Source organism: Nanorana parkeri, unplaced genomic scaffold, assembly GCF_000935625.1.
Source record: "Nanorana parkeri isolate BGI_ZX_2015 unplaced genomic scaffold, ASM93562v1 scaffold1769, whole genome shotgun sequence".
Lineage (NCBI taxonomy): Eukaryota > Metazoa > Chordata > Amphibia > Anura > Dicroglossidae > Nanorana > Nanorana parkeri.
Genome location: NW_017308037.1, coordinates 90142 through 112552, shown reverse-complemented (window position 1 = coordinate 112552; position 22411 = coordinate 90142). Strand labels below are relative to the sequence as shown.

The 22411-nt window shown below is 40.2% G+C and overlaps 1 protein-coding gene across 1 annotated transcript in view; it reads right to left on the bottom strand.

Moving 5' to 3' along the window:
- PDE10A (phosphodiesterase 10A) overlaps window positions 1-22411 on the bottom strand; it is a 119035-nt gene that overhangs the window by 70348 nt on the left and 26276 nt on the right. Inside the window, exons 5-7 of the mRNA XM_018571504.1 lie at window positions 5671-5811; window positions 3935-4090; window positions 755-805 (exon numbers count right to left, since the gene is read on the bottom strand). Coding sequence (XP_018427006.1) covers window positions 755-805; window positions 3935-4090; window positions 5671-5811 — 348 coding nt within the window. The remainder of the gene's footprint in view (window positions 1-754; window positions 806-3934; window positions 4091-5670; window positions 5812-22411) is intronic.

Below are 22411 nucleotides of genomic sequence, written 5' to 3'. Positions count from 1 at the left end.
TCAATGCAGGATCAATACAAGATAAGTATAATCTGTGGGACAACCGACCACCAAGGCAGTTACGTCATATAAGCATCTGTAACTAATATCATGAAAACCTGCATAACCAAACAGCAATAGATGCATAAAATTTTCCGAGAATACATCTCTATAGTAACAGGTAACTGCAATTAAACAAGATGACATGAGAGCCAGGATAATAAGGGAGGGGAGGAGGAGGGAAGGGAATGGTAGGGTGTGGTGTGTTTACCAACTACAAGGTCACCAAAATTGTCTGTGTCAAGGTATGTTGGTTGTAAACAGGTATGGTCGAAGCGCATAGCAACCGATATCTTTTGTTTTCTGGAAGTTTACCGATTAGAGTATGTGAAAGGTGAGGTGGTCAATCCATTAGGGCGAAGAGGGATTGCAGTATGATGTTAAGGTAATAGCAGTGATACTGTGGGGCTCCCCCAACCAGTCCTATGGGCAAGAAGGGTCTCTATTGTGTAAGTACGCATATAAGGGTTGAAGCCCAACTTTAACCAAAACTTTTTTTTTGTAAATATTTGGTCAAGTTTTTATTTATTGCTGTTCATGACCATGTTTGGGAATCCCACCTCACTACCTTTCCCTATAACAGCCTTCAACATCAGGGCAAGAAATAAGGGCATCTATTCTTTTCCCATTCTGTTCAAAACAGAAAAAAATGTGGCTGAAGTTGGGCTTTATATCATGTTTTCAATTCAGCTGGCAATTAAATATTCCTACTTACTTGTACTTGATGTATTGCTACTGAAGCCCATGCAAGGTTTGCTGTTGCCACCTGCCAAATAAAACAAAAGCAAGTCAAGGGGGAGAACTGAGGAGCACCCCGCCATCAAGTTTGAGAGCTTCTGATGTGAAGGGGGGCTTCTGATGTGAAAGGGAGATTCTAATGTGATGGGGAGGCTTCTGATGTCACTGGGGATCCCCCCATTTGTTTTGCATAGGGTGCCCACTTAGAACCCATATTTGACCCCTAAAAGTAGGACCACACTTATTTCTTACATGTAGTTTTTTTTTTACATCAGAGGGTGCCTCGAGATCTTGCATACTTTTTAATGGGTGCTGCGACTCTCAAAAGAGATTGTGAAAAACACTGTACAAGGAATGTACAATTCCTCTATTATAGAAAATGTGATGTGTCTGTTTGAAATATGAATAATACCGTTATAAATCCCTAATGTTTTAAAAGTACTTCAGTCTGTAATTGTATTTGTTTCCTTAATTTCTAGTAATTCAGCATTCAAAGCAACAAATTCGGCTCAGTGGAAAAAAAATGACCTAATCAGTGAGCTGCTGCTCATTCACAGTTTTAAGCAAGAAGTATTGCTTTGACTGCAAAGGAAAAAAGGAAAAAGTCAGGACCTGCTTATTGTGCCTAGATTGGAAATCTGTCTGAAACAAATCAAGAGAGTCTGAAATGCCTTTCTGGATATCCAGTCTGAGGATATTAACCCTGTATCAGAGATAAATTATAGTAAAGTACACCTTTACTTTTTATATTGGGCTATGGTAGAAAAGAAAAAAAACAAGTTTTTTATCTCAAGGACAGCAAAGAGGTACAGGAAGGTAGAATTTAAATTATACTTTTCAGAATTCAGAAAAACACACCAAGATTATATTTCTACAATAAGTTTTTTGTAGTGGCTCAAAAAGAATGAGCAGTGCAGAAAACATCTCTTTACCTACTTAAAGAGAATGAAACTCTCTTTACTTCGGGGGAAACCAAAGTGATCCAGACCTCGGAAATTCAAAATATTCATATATACAGGTGAAACTCGAATAATTAGAATATCGTGCAAAGTTAATTTATTTCACTAATGCAACTTAAAAGGTGAAACTAATATATGAGATAGACTCATTACATGCAAAGCAAGATAATTCAAGCCGTGATTTGTCATAATTGGGATGATTATGGCTTACAGCTCATGAAAACCCCACGAACCCCAAATCCACAACCTCAAAAAAGTAGATTATTACATGCAATCAGTAAAACAAGGATTGTACATAGAACAATATCGGCCCTCTGAAAAGTACAAGCATGCATATGTACTCAGTTCTTGGTTTGGGCCCCTTTTGCAGCACATACTGCAATTACTTTTGCACGATATTCTAATTATTCGAGTTTCACCTGTATTCCCAAGGAGCGTGGAACCCTGAATATGCAGTAAAGAAAAAACATCCCCCAAAAGGGATACACTCCCTGGGAAAAATATAACACACAAACTAATATCTATAAAAATAGCAAAATTTATTAACAAAAAATATTTAAAAACAAGATTACATTTCATATGATCTGAAAAGCTACTCTGTGTATCCTACATAGATGATCAATGCAATATCTATGCAAGAAACTCAAGTAAATGGTTAATTCATATAAAAAGCAGCATATAGAACACACACATTGGATCAAACAAGATGGGGATCACTGAACATGATGCTCAGGTGGTAGTGATCACTATGACACCTGAAAATTGGTAAATAAAAAAAAAAATTATAATAATTTTTGGAAAAGTTTGTACTTCCAAAAGATGTATATACGAAATAAATTCAACACCACGGTATCCAAATATTGATTCCTTTCTTAAAATTTGTATCTATATGGAGCTGAATTGTTGGAAAAAGATACTGCTGAAGTAGACAAACCAATACAAAATGCAGTATGTGATTTAGCATAGTCCTGCTTAAATATGAAAGGCCTTCCCTAAAAAAGACATTGTCTGGATGGGAGCATATGCTGCTCTAATACCTGGATATATCTTTCAGCATTGATGGTGCCTTTCCAGATGTGCAAGCTGCCCATTCCATACACACTAATGAACCTCCATACCAGAAGTGATGCAGTCTTTTGAACGGAGTGCTGATAAGCCAGAATGTCCCTCTCCTCTTTCAGAGAACGCTGCGCCCATGCAGGGCCGGCCTTTGGGGTGTGCGAGCAGTGCGGCCGCACAGGGCGCCATGGCAAGAAGGGCGCCGTGCGGCTAAAAAATTTAAAGTTACAAATAAAAAAGAATAAAACATTTTTTTAAAGTCCCCCCCATACATACACGCATGCAAACAGGCGTCGGGTGCTCATACGTGTGAAAACGACGATTTCGCCCATTACGCCGCACAAGTTACATATCGCCGTCGGAATGAGAGCAATAATTGTAGGGCTATCAATCACTGATAACACTAAACTGATGAGCGGTAAAAGCTTTTAAAGCGTCACCTATGGTCAATTTTGGGCATGGTAGTTTTTTTCGATTTCGCGGGTGCGCGCAATTTTAAAGCATGACATGTTTGGTGTCTATTTACCCGACGTGACCCCGCTTTTTATATTTTACCAAAAATATGGGTAATTAATGGGTGTAGTTACTAGGGGTGTGGTCACTAAAGGGTGTGGCCACTGAGGGGTGTGGTCACTGAGGGGCGCTGTAAAGCTTTCTCGCACAGGGCGCCTAAAGACCTAAGGCCGGCCCTGCGCCCATGGTTGCCAAAAAGAATGTCATATTTCGATTTGTCTGCCTACAGAACAGTTTTCCACTATGTGACAGACCATTTCAAATGAGCTTCAGCCCAGAGAAGACAGTGGCGTTTCTGGATCATGTTTAGATATAACTTCTTTGCATGATAGCGCTTTAACTTATTGTTACTGTAGATGATATATTTAAAGTCTTTACATTATTACATTATTCTGAAACTGTTTTATTAATTTATAGATGCAGCTTTTCACAGATTGGTGAACCTCTGGCCATCTTTACTTCTGAGACACCGGCTTTAAGATGATCTTTTGATACCCAATCATGTTAAATGACCTGTTGCCAATTAACCTAATTAGTTGCGAAATTTATATTAAAGTCGGTATTCAAAGAGAGCTAGCTGTACATATAAGGATATCCACTACCTAGAACAATTATTCCCAGCTTACTTGTTGGTGACACAGGCGGAAGGCTTCTTTTCCCCTGTACCTATGAAGTTCTAAAATTCCAATAAGATCTCCAATGGCTGTAACAATTGGTAAGCACAGAACAGACTGGATACGAGTCCCTGAGTCCAGCCCAGTACCTTTTGGGAATCGTTCATCCTGAAATATAATGCAACAATGCACAGACAATTAACAATTCCAAAATCATTATATAAAAGAAACAAGTTACTGAGTGTAATTTAATTATATAAATAAGTTAGTTCTAGTTGAAATACTAAAATGCATATAATTCAGAAGTAATAAAGAAAGTAATAAAGTATAACCTGGCACTAAAGCCTGATCTTGCACTGATCCCACTTGTGCAAGGATCAGGCCACTTAGGGGTACCACTAGGGGCTCAAGTGTTTGCGATGTTGAAAGCATTAATTATTATTACTCAGGTAGATGTTACAAATTGTTGCAAAGTCTCTGTACAACCTCACTGCGCCACCGAGTAGGAAAAAAACACAAATTAAGTTATTTGTGTGTGTGGCTTTTGTCTAGTAATACACCTATATCAGTGCTGGTACTGAACATTTGGGCAAGTACAGTACTCGTCCAAATGCTCCGATATTTACCCTGATACCTGAACTGCCAGTCCGAGAGAAATTCCCTCTGACCGGCAGTACCGTGAGGGAGCATGGAGCTGGCTTCCTGGCCAATCAGGAAGCCAAATGACAGGCCATGACCCGCCTCCCTGTTTGGCTAGGAAGCCAGCTTCACGCTGCCTAGCGACACTGCAAGATAGCCTGGCTTCCTGACCACGCTACCTCTGAATACCGTTATTGGTTCTCTGTATCGGCGAGTACCGATTAAAAAATTTTAAAAAATATCAGTACTTGTACTCGATATCAAGAAACGGGAATCGGTGAGTGGCAGTGGTGGCTACTAATTAAATACATGGCAGGCAGATGTATCCACATCTGTTGCTTTTAAGAAAGACATGATCTTGTCTACAGCTAACCTAATCACAGACTTGCGGATTTGTCTGTCAATAAGATTTATCAATGCAGAGATAAATAGGTTGTTTGTAATAGCAAACCACAACTACTGTTATGAAAATGTAATCTTTGTTGCTATATGTTTACTTGTATCCTATGATTTACCATTTAATCTGCCTCCAGCCTCTTCTTTGCTGGTAGCCCCTTTCTTAATGTCAATAGCATTCTATTCAAAGGAAGAGGGGGGGAGACAGATTCAGTAATCATTTGTGTATCTAACAAATGGTTTCCATTTATGGTCTCCATAGCCCTGTAAAATAAGAATACAAACTGAAAACTTCCAACATCTTATCCCCTTTCCTCTTCCACATACAGACTTGCTCTTTCTTTCTCTGCTATTAAAAGAAAACAATTTTTGTTTGTTTTTTATAAATTAGTCCTTGTGTGACTTCTCTCCATTCTCATGTTTAACTTTACAATGCGTACACACTACAAAATATAAAAAAATTCCTTCTGTAAAGCCACTTAGCTTTACCATCAAATAACTGCATCTTCTACATCTGGCTACTAAGGGGAGTAGCCAGGCCTGAACAAGCATTCTACCCATGAGATTTTTTTTTAAACACACACACACACACACACACACACACACACATATATATATATACACATATATACACACACACATATACATACATACATACATATACACACACAATTTTTATATATAGTGAACATTCAATAAAATAAGAAACTTACGCCAATATTATCTTCTACCAACAAAGTGTTTCTGGATTTGGCTACATGTGCAGATATTGTAGTGCCATATTCAACTGGTCCAGCAGGTGTTAACTGTGTCTGTCCACCCTTTGTTCCAGTTGGTGTGAACATACATAAGGTCTAGAAAAAAATAAAAATAATAATAAACATTGCAAAAATAAAATATTAAACAAACATTTCGTTTTTTTGGGGAAAGAACAAGGATTAACATGATATGCATGTTGTTTAGCTGTGGCATAGTTACTAAATACCTAGCCAGGGCTAGGCTGAGAGGGTAGGCAGATGAGGTGGGCACAAAAAGGGCAGGGCCTGAAACCTGTGCTGCTGAGGTAGTTCACACCCCATGAAAGGGTTGTTGGGATGTACTTTGGCCTTTTCACCTTAGGTGCTAAAGGACCTAGGCCCAGCACTGCTCATAGCTGTTATCAGCATACAGTTAGAGGGTTAACAGGGAGCAAGTGACTTAATGGACCATGGTCAGAGCAAAGTGTCAGCTTTATATAAGAGATTAGAGAGTAAGTAAATCTCAATTCGGGAACAAATATAAATCACAGTCAGAGCTAAGTGATTATTGCTCTCATAATTTGGACTGAATATTCAAAGTCTCACATAATTCTAACTGAGATTAAAAGTCATTAAAACTTGTGTGAGGGTGCCATTAAAAGTAAACTATCATTCCTGACTCCAAGGATGCATACTAGGTATACAGTAGTGAAATCAAACCAATACAGCATAATTATGAGTAACATTGTTCATTACAGATTCTCTTTAAATATCAGCATTAGTCTTCACTGATTGCCCAATGACTGATATTGTTTATACTTCAGTTGTAAATGTATAGCAGCTTAAACAGGAGATGGGCATAAATACGATAATGTTGTATATAAAATGAAAATGTCATTTAGTTGCATAAACACTTATTTATAAAACACTAGCAAGTGTGCCAATTCATAAATAGGTTTATTTAGGCGAAATGGTTTATGGTCTCTGAGTGATTCAACATACAGGTATGCAGGGCCGTCTTTAACGTGGGGTAAAAGGGGCAACTGCCCTGGGCCCCATAATTTACAGGGGCCCACAGCAGCTGTCCCTTTCGCCCAGAGTGGCAGACAGGAAAAGAACCGCTGCACTGCAGGTGGGGAGACTGGCTATCCGTTCACAGTATGAGTTGTTGTATTGTGAAGTGACAAGCTGGAAGCCATCAGTGTGTGTGCCTCCTATGTGATCTCCCCCTCCCCTCCCCCCGATGCGTGTCACAGAGACCCAGCAGGCATGGAGGAGAAGGAGGGGGAGGGCACAGCTCAACTTTAGATGTGTAAATCTGAAAAAATGATAAGCTTTATTTGCACAAATCTATCTCAACTATACATGGACAGTACAGGGATCCCAACCTGAAAAAAGTAATTTCAGGGAGGTGCCCTTCTCCTTTCCGCCTGAAATGATGGCAGATAGCAAAGAAGCTAATGCTTCCCGTGCTATCTGCTGGGTTTTTTTTTTTTTAGTATTCTGACAGCTGCTGCTGTCAGAATAATAACAACAAAAAAACCAGCATAGGAATGAATAGCTAGATTGCTATTGGCTATTTCAATTTGCAATAGCAAGTTGCCTATTGCACCGCCCTCTGCTGCTGCCAATCAGCAGAGAGAGGACCTGATGAAGAACTTCAGGTCCACCTCTGCTGATTGACAGCAGCAGTGGGCGGGTGCAATAGCTAGCCTGCTATTGGCTATTGCAAATTCAAATAGCCAATAGCAATCTAGCTATTTATTTCTATGCTGTCTTTTTACCCCACTCTGACGGAGGCTCCGATATCAGAGTAAAAACAAAAAACAATAGATAGCAGGGAAAGGTTTACTCTGTTACATGAATACATGTTTTCATCTAATGTGTATTCAGTATAACTTGCAGCAAGTGTTCATTGCAGCAAGTGTTACACCTAACTTTATTGCTATCACATAGGCGGCTAACAAGCCCCCTTTGTGATAGCCAATTTACAGTGACATGTCCTCTTTATGGAGACATCAGGGACCTTTAAGACCCCTAGTGACACCTAGGGATCCCCAAAGAAGCTGATGAAGCAGAGATCTGCTTCACCGGCCTCTCTCCGGCTTCTGTAGCCGGGAATGACAGCTGAATGCAGAAGTACATGCTGAGTGCAGATGCACTTCTTGCATTCAGAGAACGTGTGTTGATCTTCCTCTGATCTTCGGTCACAGAGCTGCCGTGCCCGTCATGGGCCCGCACCAGGCAAAATACAAGCGATCGGGCGGCTCTACAGCCACCGGAATGCTTGTATTTAAACAGTCATTGCAGGCTGTTTGAAATTTGAGCAGTTTTCCCACTCGTGCACGCACTGGACGGCGCGCACGACAGGGAAGGACATTTTATTTTTTTTGTTATAAATATATTTATTAAGTTTTTCACACAAAAGTCTACATTTCAGACATTATACATGACTTAACTAAACAATTAACATTAAGACACAAACTGACATGATCTCATAAATACCAACATTAAAACCGAGACATAACACAATTATTGATTTAAATTCTTCTAACCTCCATATTTTTCCTACTAGTCATAGCCTAGTCTATATCTGTATAGTGCTGGCTTATCTTTTTTTTTTTTTCTTCTTAATGCGAATTATATATTTCAATTTACTCTTATCATTTACTACCTATTATATTTAGTTTTAGTTTTTCAGGTCTTTACAAATCAGTGTATTAGTGTTTGTCATGACTCATTGCTTTACAATCCCTATATTCTGTGCGCCCCCCATATTGTGACCTAGTACGAAAAAAAAAAGTGTCCTATGTTAATCAAAATGTGATACTGTGTATCTTTGTATAAATTCTTATAAATTGAGTTTGGTGGTTTAGTGTCATGGGTTAATCACTGCTCTATAAACCTAATATTCTGTGCTTCTCCCGTCCTATATCGTCTTACAAAACAAACTTCCCTTACTAATCATAGTGAGGTGATATATATATCTATATAAAAATTATTATTAAGTATATCTTGTTATATCCTTAATTCTTATCAGAATAACCCTAGCGTCAGAGTAAATCATATAAATAGTGCTACTCAATACATCCTACCCTCCCTCCCATACGTGCTTAATTTTTTGGGTTATGCCCTATTATGCAAAAAGCTATTCTAGGCTAATTAGAACTTAGAGAAATAAGAGGTTATTTTCTTTTAGTTCCTGGATACAAACAATAAACACACTATGGCATCCTATTCTAACCTGTCATTATTCTCATCTTTTTATATAATTAAGTTATGGAGCCATCCCATAGGATACAGGTGAGTCAGTAGATTATTTCCTTAGTTATTAGAGGACATCATTAATAAGTACTCCTCTGATTTCCTATACTGGAACCATCCCTGCCAAATCTCACAAAACATTATATACTTATTTTGGCTTCTCAGAAACAGTTCTTCCATAGAGCATATATGATTTGTTTTTTTAAACCATTCCTTTATTGGAGGGGGTTCTATACGCCTCCAATAAATTGGTATCAGACATTTTAGAATAGTGACCCTTCACTATTATGGAACAGAATTACTAAGGGGTCCATACTCAGGGTTGTTCCCTGTATAGAGGAGATGATCCTGCCCACCTCCCCCCAATATTTGTTAATAATGGGGCAGTGCCACCATATATGTGCCATTGTTGCCCTCCCTCCACAGCCTCTCCAACATAATTGTGAGTTGTTAGGGTCCATAGAGTGTAGTCTTACTGGTGTGAGGTACCATCTCGACAGGAGTTTGTAATTCATCTCTTCTATACAGGATGATACTGAAGTCCTGCATGCCCGTTGCAAAACTCTGTTTCCCTTGTTCTGATATGGGGATTCCTAGATCTTCTTCCCATTGTGACAAAAACCCTGGGTTCTGTACAGTATCCAGTTGAGACAAAAATTTCGCCAACAATGATATACTTCCCCCTGGGCATGATGTCCCTGATAGTATCACTTCTATTGGGTTTAACTGATCCATTGATCTAATTGGTTTAGGTAGTATTTGCAAAAAATGGGTTAATTGCAGGTAGCGCCACTTATCCATCATAGATGGTGATGGAGAACGGCACAATAACGCTAGTGGTTTTATCCTCTCCTGGTCCATCACATGATGCAGTCGTAGCTCACCTTCCTCTGTCCAGTCACCAACATTTTTATCTAAGTTTCCTGGTTGGAAATAATTGTGACCCAACAGTGGCATTAAAGGTGAGCTGTAACTCCACCCGGCTTTTTTATGCAGTAAGTCCCATACCACCAGGGTGTTTACTACTAAGTGGTGCCACTCCTTTGCTGTACCCCTGTGTTCCTTCGGTAACCAACTAATTATACTCAGGTCTACTTTACATATTTCAAACTCAACATCTACCCAGAGTTTAGTTGTCCTATCGTAGTGCCAGTTCAGTAATCTGGTCAGCACTGCCGCTAGATAATGGCGTTTAAAATCTGGCAGTGCTAGCCCACCTTGTGATCTAGCTCTCTCTAGGGTCTTATATGGGATTCTCGCTTTCTTCCTTCCCCACACGTATTTAGATACCATTTTGTTAAAGGTTTTAAAGAAATTATTAGACAAGGCAATGGGGACCATCTGATATAAAGAATAAACACTTTGGCAGGACATTCACCTTGACTACATTTATTCTTCCAATCCACGAGTGACGTAGTGTGGACCATTGTTGAAGGTCCTTCCTAATATCATTCAGGAGTGGGATATAATTATAGTCAAAAAGCTCCTGCTGGTGAGGGGTTAAATTAATCCCCAGAATTTTCAGTTTCTTAGTCTGCCACCTGAAAGGGAAACTTGAGCCCAACAAGGTCACCTCCTTATGAGGCAGGCCAATATTTAATATCTCTGAGTTATCCAGATTGATCTTAAAATTTGATAGCACTCCATATTCCCGGAATGCTTTTAATAAGTTTGGGATAGATATTGCAGGTTGTTGGATATAGAATAATATGTCATCAGCATAAGCTGAGTATTTATGTTTATTGTTTCCTATAGCTACACCATGGATGTCATTATTTTCTCTTATATTTGCTAAAAACGGTTCCAGAGTTATTGCAAATAATAAAGGGGAGAGTGGGCAACCTTGGCGTGTGCCGTTTCTCAATGTGAATTTTTCGCTTAGGGTACCGTTAACTCTTACTTGTGCCCTTGGTTCCTTATATAAGGCCGAAATCCAGCTCATCATTTTACTACCCATGCCCATATGTTGTAGTGTGAGTAATAAGAAATCCCAAGCAACCCTATCAAACGCTTTCTCTGCATCTGTTGATAATAATAGTGTTGGTTGGGATCTTTGTTTTACATAAGTCATTACTGCTAATGTTCTCAATGAGTTATCTCTAGCTTCTCTTCCGGGGATGAATCCCGTTTGGTCAGGAGAGATAAATTGAGGTATCAGCGGTGAAAGTCTCCTTGCCAATACTTTTGCAAATAATTTAATATCCATGTTTAATAAAGAAATTGGTCGATAGCTCCCGCAGCTCGTTGGATCTTTATCCGGTTTGGGGATTACCATTATATGTGCTAAGGTAGTTTCAGGTCTGATCCTACCAGCTCCTGATAATGAGTTCACATAATTAGCTAACCGAGGGAGTAGTATTTCTTTAAAAGTTACATAGAAGACCACTGTAAGGCCATTGGGGCCTGGTGCTTTTCCTCTAGCCATTTCGGCAAGACTACTCTCCAATTCCCCGACCTCTATCTCCCTTTCCAGTTTTCTCAGAGAATCTTCTGGTAAGGGCAATATTTTACACATAGTCAGATATTCTCTTATTGCCTCCTCTTTCTGGTCTATTATTTTTTGTCGGTCTTTCTGAAACATTATATAGTGTGGAATAAAATTCTTTAAATTCCTTAGCGATGTTTCTGGGGGTGAAAGCCATGGAATCTGTTGTTTTAATTTTTGGGATATAGGTCTACGTGGAAGGACATTTTAAAATGCCCACCCGCATCTATATGGCTCCTGTCAGGCTGTTTATGTAAAGTTGTTTAATGGGATGCAATTAACATTTGGTTGGCATTTTGGGAGAGTAGTGGTTCGCTTTAGAGCCAATATTAAAATGTTGACTCTGCTCTCATCTCTGCACACAAATAATTGTTTTTACTATTATAATTGAGGGAAGTATATCAGAGGTGTTAACTTGACTTTTTTGTTACAGTTAAAGAAAATTGCCTTTACAGATTGTGGACAACTTAAAGATAGATTTCTAAAAACGACGCACTTCAGAAATGCTAGATCAAAATTTAACAGCCTTTGAACGTGGGATGATTGTTGGCGCTCGGAGCCATGGAGCGAGTATCAGCAAAACAGCAGAATTTGTTAAATGTTCAAGAGCAGCTGTTGTTAAAGTGTTTAAAGACTGGACTGTCAGCCGGAAATCTGGGTCTGAACGTGCGAATTGTGGCCGTCAGCGACTGGTCAATGTTAGGGCAGTACGGAGAGTGGCAAGACTGGTACAAGACAACAGAAGGGCAACAGTGCAGTGTCAGATTCCTCGCATCACCTTTCAACATCTCGAGGCGGCCCAACAAAGTCATCTCGTGGAGTCGTCTCATGGCCCAACGAAGTACTGATGGGGTGGTCATAATAATCTGGCCACTCAGTGTATATTAAAACAAACACAAAAAAAGTGTGTCAATGTTCACTGAACGGCATATACACAACTAGAGTAGTTGCTACACTCCTCAAAAGTATAGCTTTCAAAATAACCAAAGCAAGTCTGAGAACGGACTCAACAAAAACTGCAGATGTAGCTGCCATTCTAAAACCTAGATCTCTTATCTTTGTGTTTGCTTTGCAAACAGGCTTGAGGGTAAGTGTCTGGGTACATCAGTTATAAAGTAATAATGGTATAATGTCTTTAAAAAAAATTAAGTGCACATTCGCAAAAGTGCACATATTCTTTTTGCCCCCCTCCAAACAGATCCCACCCTCCCCCTCCACGCATGCATACATAAGATCAGGCACCTCCCATGTGTGTGCACAACTCGCTCAAAAGTCCTTTGTTAGCTACGCCTTTACAATAGAGCCCCTTAGATTTCTATGGGGCTTCTATGGATTGCTCTGCCCAGATTTTCTCTGAAATTTTGGGGAAATAAAAATTCTCAATTTTATCACTAATGGTGATAAGATCAGGTATTTCCATAGGGCAGCTGCCAACTGTCTGTATATAAAACGCAATTGCCTGTCCGGCAAGGATAGGAACGAGAGGAGAGTGAATATCCTTCCCTGAGCTATTAAGTATTACGCAATATAAATAGAACGAGCAAGCACACCCAGATACTTTGCATAAATATATTATATTGTAGAAAAGGTTACAACAATAATAATACAAAGATCTAGACACAGAAACCAGCTAACACACACAAAAGGTACATAGTTAAAACAGATATATCGACTTCCGGTTCCGGCACCTGATGTAGCGGACGCAGAGAAAAGAGCTCCAGCACGGCCAGGTCTATATCTTATATAAACTCATACCCCAGCAAGCCGAAATACCTTGCAAACCTTTCCGGTTCTTGCCTTCCAACCGGCCGATTCCCATGGATAAATTCCTGGCGAAACGTCGTATTACACCTCGAGGTAAAGGCACCCCGATTCGCGGCAAACGGCTACAACCCTCTAAGATGGCGGCTATGACTGAGAGGCCGGATGCCGGTGCCTCCTCTGACGAAGATATGCCCACGCTATCTGAACATAGCCTGATAGCTGCCGAGGTAGCGAAGCTCTTAAAACCCACCATACAGGAGGCGGTCCACAAAGCCGTTTCCAAAGGCATACAATCCTTACGCCAAGACCTCCTGAATCAGGCCCAGAGGATCTCCGAAGCGGAACACCGTATAGTGCTTCTGGAAGAACACAATGACTCATCCGCCTCACAACTTACTTCTGCCAACCGGCATATCCAACATCTCCTGGACCATGTAGACGATCTGGAGAACAGATCAAGGCGAAATAATCTACGGATTGTCGGGCTTCCGGAAACTTACCACCCTTCCATGCTGCCGACTATCTGTGCACATAACATACCTGATCTGTTGGGCCTATCCGCTCCCTGTAAGGTCGAGCGAGCGCACCGCGTGGGTCCTCCGAATCCAGAGCGCAAGACGCCTCGGCCGATTGTCGTTCGCTTCTTAGACTACAATGACCGTCAGGCCGTCCTCCAAGCTTACAGAGCCAGGAAAGGCCTGCACCTGGAAGAAAACCGCCTCCTCATCTTTGCGGATTATTCGGCCGAAGTCACGAGAAAGAGGAAGGCCTTTGGAAAAATTTGTTCGCTGCTGTACCAACGCAAGATCCGCTTTACACTAGCATACCCGGCCACTCTCCGATTCCAATCTGCCGATGGCAAACAACGCTCATTCCAGGATCCCGAGGAGGCGAGCACATTTCCGGAGGACATGACGCGCGGATCATCGGTCGCGACGGACGGTGCTTCTTTCAAGCCTCCACGTTTTACCACCCCGGCAAGGAAGCCCCCAAGCCGTCTCCAGATGACCCCTACGGACTCCACTTGATCTCGCCCATATTTAGAGCCCTTTGCCGGAGGCCTCCGACGATGGCTTGATAACGGCTCTGTTCCTTATATGTCTTTTCAAGTATCCACAGCGGCTGAGTCTCGACCGACCAAATTTCAAGACTTTGATTGACAACTGGAACTCGAGCCGGCCCCATCCTACACCGGGTCAGGAACAGTGAGTATTATTTACCACATCTTGCCAAATACCACATGCCCCTAGCCCCCTTTACATCCTCCGGAGAGGTAACCCATATAGCAGGCCGGGAAGATTTGTAATGTGGCGCCATTTTTCACGACTCCATGCCGGCTTGCTACTTTCCAGACGCACACTTGTGCTGGTATCCCCGGGCCCAGATGGGTACACTAACGAATTTTACAAACTGTTAAGAGACCAGGTGACGCCAACATTACACAGAGTTTTCTCGACATACCTTGATCACTGCCCGAAATGTAAACTCCAGGCTGCATCCATGTTCCACTGCCTATGGGAATGTCCCCAGATTCAAAAATTTGGGGCAGAAGTCGCCAATTTCACCACCTCTGTGATCCACCTACAGGATTCGACCAGAGGCCCTCTTATTCTTATTTAACTATTGGGATACAGACATCTACATTCGCAGTCATTTCAACCGCGCAGCCACACAGTGGGCGAGTATATCTTTACTTGTTGCAAGACGTTGCATTCTTCGGGAGTGGCTGTTGCCTACCCCCCCCCCAATATGAAAGTATTTAGAGCCGACTTACTAAACCTATTTCATATGGAAAGACTAGACGCGACCACAAACATACATAATGAGAAAGGGGTGGCCTCGTTTTATGCCAGATGGATGCCCTACATGTCCTCGATTTTCTCCCCCGAGGAGAGGGAGAACCTACTCTCCCCCTTCCAATTCTCATCATGTAGACTATTAGACAATCTACAAAGAGGATGTCCGTTAGAGGGGACACCAAACATGGTGCAAGATGACGGGGACCATTCTCTGACGTACCAACTCCCTTCGACCTGAAAACTTCACTGCCTTCCCTCTCTTGACTAGCGATAAGTAGCTGGGTCACTGGAATATTGATACATAGGGAGGCGACCACACCCCCACATACACCCTTCTCGCTCCCGACGGCCGTGCTCATATGACCCCTCCCACCCGAGGCCTTTACCATTTTATGGAGTTAACGACTTGATTGTTATGACTGTTATGGTTGCGCTATATTTCAGTTGATTTATGCAAGGTTGCAACTGATTGTGATTTTACATCGTCAACATGAGCCTCATATGGGCTTCTCCATGACTTATGTAAGCCATTTTGTATGTGACATGTAACCTTGCTTGTTATGCCTTTACGTTATGGCTAAGAGATACTGTATCCATGTTCTGGTGTATTGTTGTACTGCTGTACTTTTCCTCGAAAACAATAAAAAATGTTTTGAAAAAAAAACAAAAAAACAGATCTATTAAAGCATATCAGTGCGCAGAAAAAAATGAGGTCCAGAGACACAATATTTCGTGTTTATCAGGCCCTTTTTCAAGGTGAACCTGCATGTGCTCTCGCCCCAAGAAACTATTTATGTTTGTATTTGTTAGCTACAAGTCAGGTCTCTGCATATTATTGCTGTGACCTTTTCTACAATATAATCTATTTAAGTATCTGGGTAGTTGGCTCATTCTATTTACAATGAGGATTATATTATCTTTCAGCATTAGTTTAGCATACTGGGCAAGAAATTTTGTGGAGGTAAACCCAAAAGCCTGAATTATATAGCAATGGGTAGCATGATGGGAAATTGATCTTACATGAGTTCCCAAAAACACTAATTGTGTGCTTGAAGGGAAAATGAAATGCTTATGAAGTAAACAAATGAACAATTTTTAAAAGAGCTGCTGCTTTAAAATATAAGTATTTAAGGTCAGAGAAGGTTTTCCTGACTGGTTTTGGGTTGACAAGAATGTTATATTCTAACTTCGGTTTCCATGTGCACCAAATATTTATAATCCCACAGGAAAAGTTAAATCCAGCTCTTTACAACAAAGTGATGATGTGCTATTATGTCATAGCTAAAGTGGACCTCAATTCAAACAGTGAAGATTTGCCATGTTATAAGAAACATCTAGATATTTTAATTGTGCCTAAGCAGTACTCTGAAAAATTTACCTATTGTGTGGAATTCCTCGTGAACCACAGCAATGCACTTCCTGGTATGTGAGGGTGCCTTAGCACGCCTGTTCTACAGCTTCATAGCTGCAATGTGGCATCCACTACCTCTTCTGACTGCTGGTCTCATGAGATTTGGAGAGAGATTTGGTCATGTCATTCTAAATCCAATAGATTTTAGTTTTTTTACAGAATATGCAACACAAACATATTTAAACTAATGAAGGCTACCTTGAGAACAGCTTAAACCCTCCTCAGTCTTTCCCATTTCATTTGAAGAGTATTTCCACTTTTTCAGCCAAATTGGGAAAACACCCATTTTATATTTGTTATATGTTCCAATTCACATAACGTAACACAATTAAAAAAAAAAAAATCTTCTTGCACTTTAAATTGCTTTTACGTGGGTTAGGGTTTCTTGGTTTAGGGGTTACCTTTCTATTTGGAGTCTCCTTTTTTGTAAGGTTAGGAGGGGTTGTGAGGGGTGGAGGGTTTGCACAGTATTTTATTGAAGTTGATGAGAGAAACACAATCCTCAAATTTCAGTGCAAAGTTGCTGAGAAAAACATGGAATCAGCCATGTTTCCTGCTGCAACAAAACATGTAAAGGTAAGAAATATTAAATTATGTTTGCTGTTTGAATGGGAACACAAACCATGGAGGGGTTTTCTCAAATTTTAGGCCAAAGGTAGAAGTACACTTTAAGCCAATGATAAATTCATAAGACCCCTGCATTGGAACTTGCTGACTATTAAAACACTATGAAATAAATTACTTTGCATAAAAGGCTTGTATTTTAAAGAAAATATGTTAGGGCAATAGGCCAGCTGAAAGTGAGACCCCCATATTCCAGGGACTATTTTGAAAGTGCTACAAGGAAACCTCTGTCTTGGTTATAATCGACTAGTGCTGTAAAAATGACCCTCATCATTCCCGTAGCTATGCAGAATGCTTTGCAAAGATCTTACCTAAGCTGATTGTCCCAAATACACTAAAAAAATGCATCATTGCTGGGAATGCCAGCTTGCAACTTGCCAGGTAAAATTATGCCGGTCACATGACCTAAGCTCTGTGTAGGCTTCCTGGAAATGAATAAGGACCAGGGCAGCTAGGGTTCTGGAACTGACAAACAAAACACTGTTGCAAGGAAGAAACGTTTGAAATTGGTAATTATATAAAATTATGACTGGAAAATTATAAGAATTTCTGTGGCAATTACACAGGTCTGCGACTAAAAAGCTGTTTGATTATTTTCATCTAATTTCCATGTATTTTGGTGTGCTGAAAACAAATAAAATATTGAAAAAACTCCTAGACGTCATGATTTGCCACAAAATGCAAAATTGTCTTCAAATATATCATTTAAAAAAAAAAAAATTAAACATTTTTATATTATGGGTTTTTAACCAAATTTAAAGTCCAAAATACAATTAATTCACATAAGTGCATTTAAGATATAAAATGCCAAAAAAAAACCATAAAGGGTTTGTCCGAGTTATGTAAAAAAAAATAGCACTGTAAATCTGATGGTCAGTAATATATACATAAGCTAAGCAAGTTTTAAGTCTGTTCATCTAATGGTAGAAGGGGTTAATCTTTCCTGAAGAATCCACTGGGAGGGAGACACAGGGCAGATAGCAGCAGCTCCAGTCAGTGCAGGGGGCGTGGCCAGCACTGTGACGTCTCGTGTACAGACACAGAGCTGCTCTCTCCTGCTGCCACACTTGTGCATGAATCATCATCAGGTTCTTGGTTCTAGGCTGTTCACACTTTATCGCAATTCGTGTTAGCTCGTCATTCTTCAACCTTTATGTTATGGCTCCGCGAATGTGTATTAATTCGCCAAACAGTTTCTGTTTCATCTGTGGTGAATATACAGTGTTGAAGCAACAGCAGAATATTACAGACTTTGTGAAAAAAAGTATACTTTGCATACTTTGGACTAAAAATTGGAGATCAAGATAAAGTTTGGGCGCCTCATAAAGTGTGCAAACGGTGTGTTGAGGACCTCCGAAACTGGTTCAAGGGTAAGAAAAAATCTTTCCGTTATGGGATTCCTATGGTATGGCGAGAGCAAAAGAACCATAGTGATGACTGTTACTTTTGTTCATGCGATGTGAAAGGGTTTAATTCCAAATGGAAGCATTCCATTTCATACCCCAATCTTCACTCAGCAATTCGTCCCATCCCCCATGGCACAGATATACCAGTACCCAAGCCCCCTGCTACCTTGGAAGAGATACCTAGCTCCGATGAAGGTGAAGTCATACCTGAACCAGATGACGAATCAAGTTCTGACTTTGAAGATGATACAAGACCAAAATTGTTTTCTCAGGAGGAGATGAATGATTTGGTAAGAGACTTGAATCTTCCCAAAGATGCCGCTTAGTTACTCGGATCAAGGCTGAAAAGCAGGAATTTATTGTTGCCAGGAGTGTCATCTCCATGGTTCAGACATCGTGAAAAGGAGTTCGTTCCTTACTTCGCCCAGGAAGACAAGTTGGTTTATTGCATCGATGTCGTAGGTCTGATGGGTCAATTTAAAATCCAATATGATTCAGAGCAATGGCGTCTTTTTATAGATTCTTCAAAAAGAAGTCTCAAAGCAGTTTTACTCCACAACGGTTTTTACGCTTCCATACTTGTAGGCCATTCCGTACACTTGAAGGAAACCTACGAGAACTTGGAATTGGTTCTTCGTAAACTTAAATATGAAGACCATGGTTGGCGAGTGTGTGGGGACTTGAAGGTCTTGTGCATGCTGCTCGGGCAACAAGCTGGGTATACCAAATACCCTTGTTTTCTGTGTCTATGGGACAGTCGAGACCGACAAAATCACTGGACCAGGAAGAGTTGGTAACCGAGAGTGCTAACAGTCGGTGAAAAAAATGTCCTCCGAGAAACTTTCTTCCCATAAAGTTCTTCTACCACCTCTCCACATAAAATTGGGATTGATGAAGCAATTCCTAAAATCACTTCCAAGAGATGGAGAATGCTTCAAATACTTGGTCATAAAGTTTCCATGCCTGTCGGAGGCAAAATTGAAGGAAGGTGTGTTCGTCGGACCAGACATTAGAAGGCTTATAGCTGATCAAGGCAGCAGTTGAACAGGACCATTTGAGGAGAAAGGTTTTCAAGCTGGCTCTATTGCATTTGAAAAAAATTGTTTTTGGAATGCTTGTTCTATTTTCTACTAGTTAAGGGGGTCAAATAGGTGATCGTTTTCAACAGCAGCAACTAAAGAAAAAAAACAGGACGAGCAGGATGGAAAAGGGAGGTAGAACATGATTTATGTCTAGCATTTGTTCTGAAGTATAGTGCACGGTATCTGAAGAAATCTCTAAATATTGGGATATACTTCGATTACAAAATGATTGCCCCTAAACTCCCCAAAAAAATACTAAGTTTATTTTTAAGAGCTTTGATAATCTATGATAAACAATAGCTCTCACTGCACTAAGAAGGAAAAGAACAAATCGACTCACATACATAGGTAAAGGTTTTTGTTAGATGTAATGCTTGTATGGCCTGTAAAAACACAGTAACTGCATGTTTCCAATATTTTTAAGGCTAGAGATAAAAGCTTTTTCACCTAAACATTTTAAGGCATTCATAACCGCAGTCTCAAAAGGCACAATATTTTTGAGAAAGGAGTCCATTAGGCAGGAAACCAAATGGAGCTTTGAGCTGGGCACAACTGCACCTGCAGGAATAATTAGGGACACAGAACTGATTGTATTTGACAAACCTAAAGATATCCCATATTTTTTTTGTAATTTCTCCTTCGAGGCCCAATATTACCAAACTATTACATAATGAAACCTATGTGATATTTGAAGATGCCTCTATCCGCTGGAAAGAGACTACACCGTTTACTCTAATCCGCACAAATCATACTCCCGCATTGATCTGTTTCTCGCTGATAAATGGACCCTACAGCACATTAGTGGGGCCAAAATACATAACATTGCGTGGTCTGACCATGCACCTATCACGCTGCATGTGGAAGATAGGAGCCCTTTGTGTAGATCGGCACTATGGCGGAATAATACTTCCTTGTTCTCATCTCCTAAGTTTAAAAAAAACTGCCACATGTGAATTGCAATCCTTTTTTGATATCAATGATTCTCCTGAAGTTGGTCCATTCACCCTTTGGTGTTCACATAAGGCGTATATCAGGGGAATTCTAATTCAATTGGGTGCTAGGGAGAAGAAAAGGAAATTGCAGCAATATAACTCAGTACTAGATAGAATTAAATTACTTGAAACTGCACCCAAACAAACAATCTTTAGACCCCTCTACCTATCAAGACCTTCAACAAGCACGCCAAGAACTTAAACTCTTATTGATTTCCGACTATGACGTTAAAATGGCCAAACTCAGGGCAATCCATTATTTCCATGGGAATAAGGCGGGTAAATTACTAGCGTCCAAACTTAGACAACTACGGCCAAGATTCCTTTTCTATACCATCCCTCCACTAACACACCTCTCAAAAATCCTCAGGATATTACTAATGCAATTGGAGACTTTTACCAATCTCTTTATAATTTAAAAGAGGACCCCTCTACCCCACATCCCTCTTTACCCTCCATTAACTTCCCCAAAATGTCCCTGGACGACCTAGGAACACTAACTGCCCCTTTTACTCCATTAGAAATTAAAAAGCTTTTCATGACCTCCCATTAAAAAGGTGCTGAAGGTTTTTCTTCCGAATATTACAAACATTTCCAAGACCTATTACTTCCTCATCTTGTTGATATATACAATAAAGCTGCAATTTCTGGATCTTTCACTCATAATATGCTGCAAGTTGTTATTACCCTGCCTAAACCAGGGAAGGTGCCGTATCACCCTAAAAATGTTCACCCCATCTCTCTTATCAATACGGATTAAAAAATATATGCTAAAATGATAGCTAGTAGATTGTTACCTATTACCCCCAAACTAATACACCCAGACCAAGTCGGGTTTGTCAAGGGGCATCAGACTATGGTAAATCTTATTGCAACAGCGGTGAAAACTCAAACGCCATCTCTGCTCCGGACTTTGGACGCAAAGAAGGCCTTTGACCTGGTACATTGGGAATATATGTTTCAGACCCTCGAAAAAAATCGAGGCCATTACGGCATTATACTCTAACCCCTCAGCTCAGGTCTTCTCCTCTGGCATGCTGTTCCGATCCTTTGCAATCTCAAACGGGACGGGACGAGACAAGGATGCCCCTCGTCACCCATTTTGTTTTCCTTACTCCTTGAGCCGTTAGCCATAGCAATTAGAAACAACCCTAATATCCGAGGGATCCCGGTCGGTAAATCCAATTTTAACGATTGGCCACACCAGTTGCATCCCTGACAGAAATACACTCCACATTGCAGAAGTTCAATTCGGTATCCTATTATAAAGTCAATGCGGAAAAATCTCAGATATTGGGAATAGGGAATATCTCCTACTCTGAGAACCAGATTACAAGCTATGTTTCCTTATATTTGGACTAATGACCATATCCCATACCTGGGAGTACATCTAACTGCAAATAGTTACACTATTTTTAAATATAACTATCAACCCCTCCTCCAAACAATACGGAATGATCTGACTAAGATTGGAAAATTTGAAATCTCATGGCACGGTAGAGTAGCTGCATTTAAAATGTCCGCATTACTGAAACTTTTGTACATTTTCCAGACTCTGCCTATTCTAATTCCCAACTCATATTTTAATTCCCTTCAATCCATAGTCGGGAATTTTGTGTGGAATGGGAAGAAGAGTAGAGTTTATCGAACATTATTGTTTAACCCCTTCATGACTGAGCTAGTTTTTAGTTTCTGTTCCTAAATGACTGACACACTTTTTACATTTTTGCTGTGTGATCCTTCCACAGCAGCAAGTTTTGATTATTATTATTTTTAGAATTTTTTTAATAATAATTATAGTATACAAATATATTTACATATAAAAGTTTTATTTTCCTAATTTTTTGTACACTTCTTTTTTTTTTTTTTACACTGTAAAAAAAAATAAGT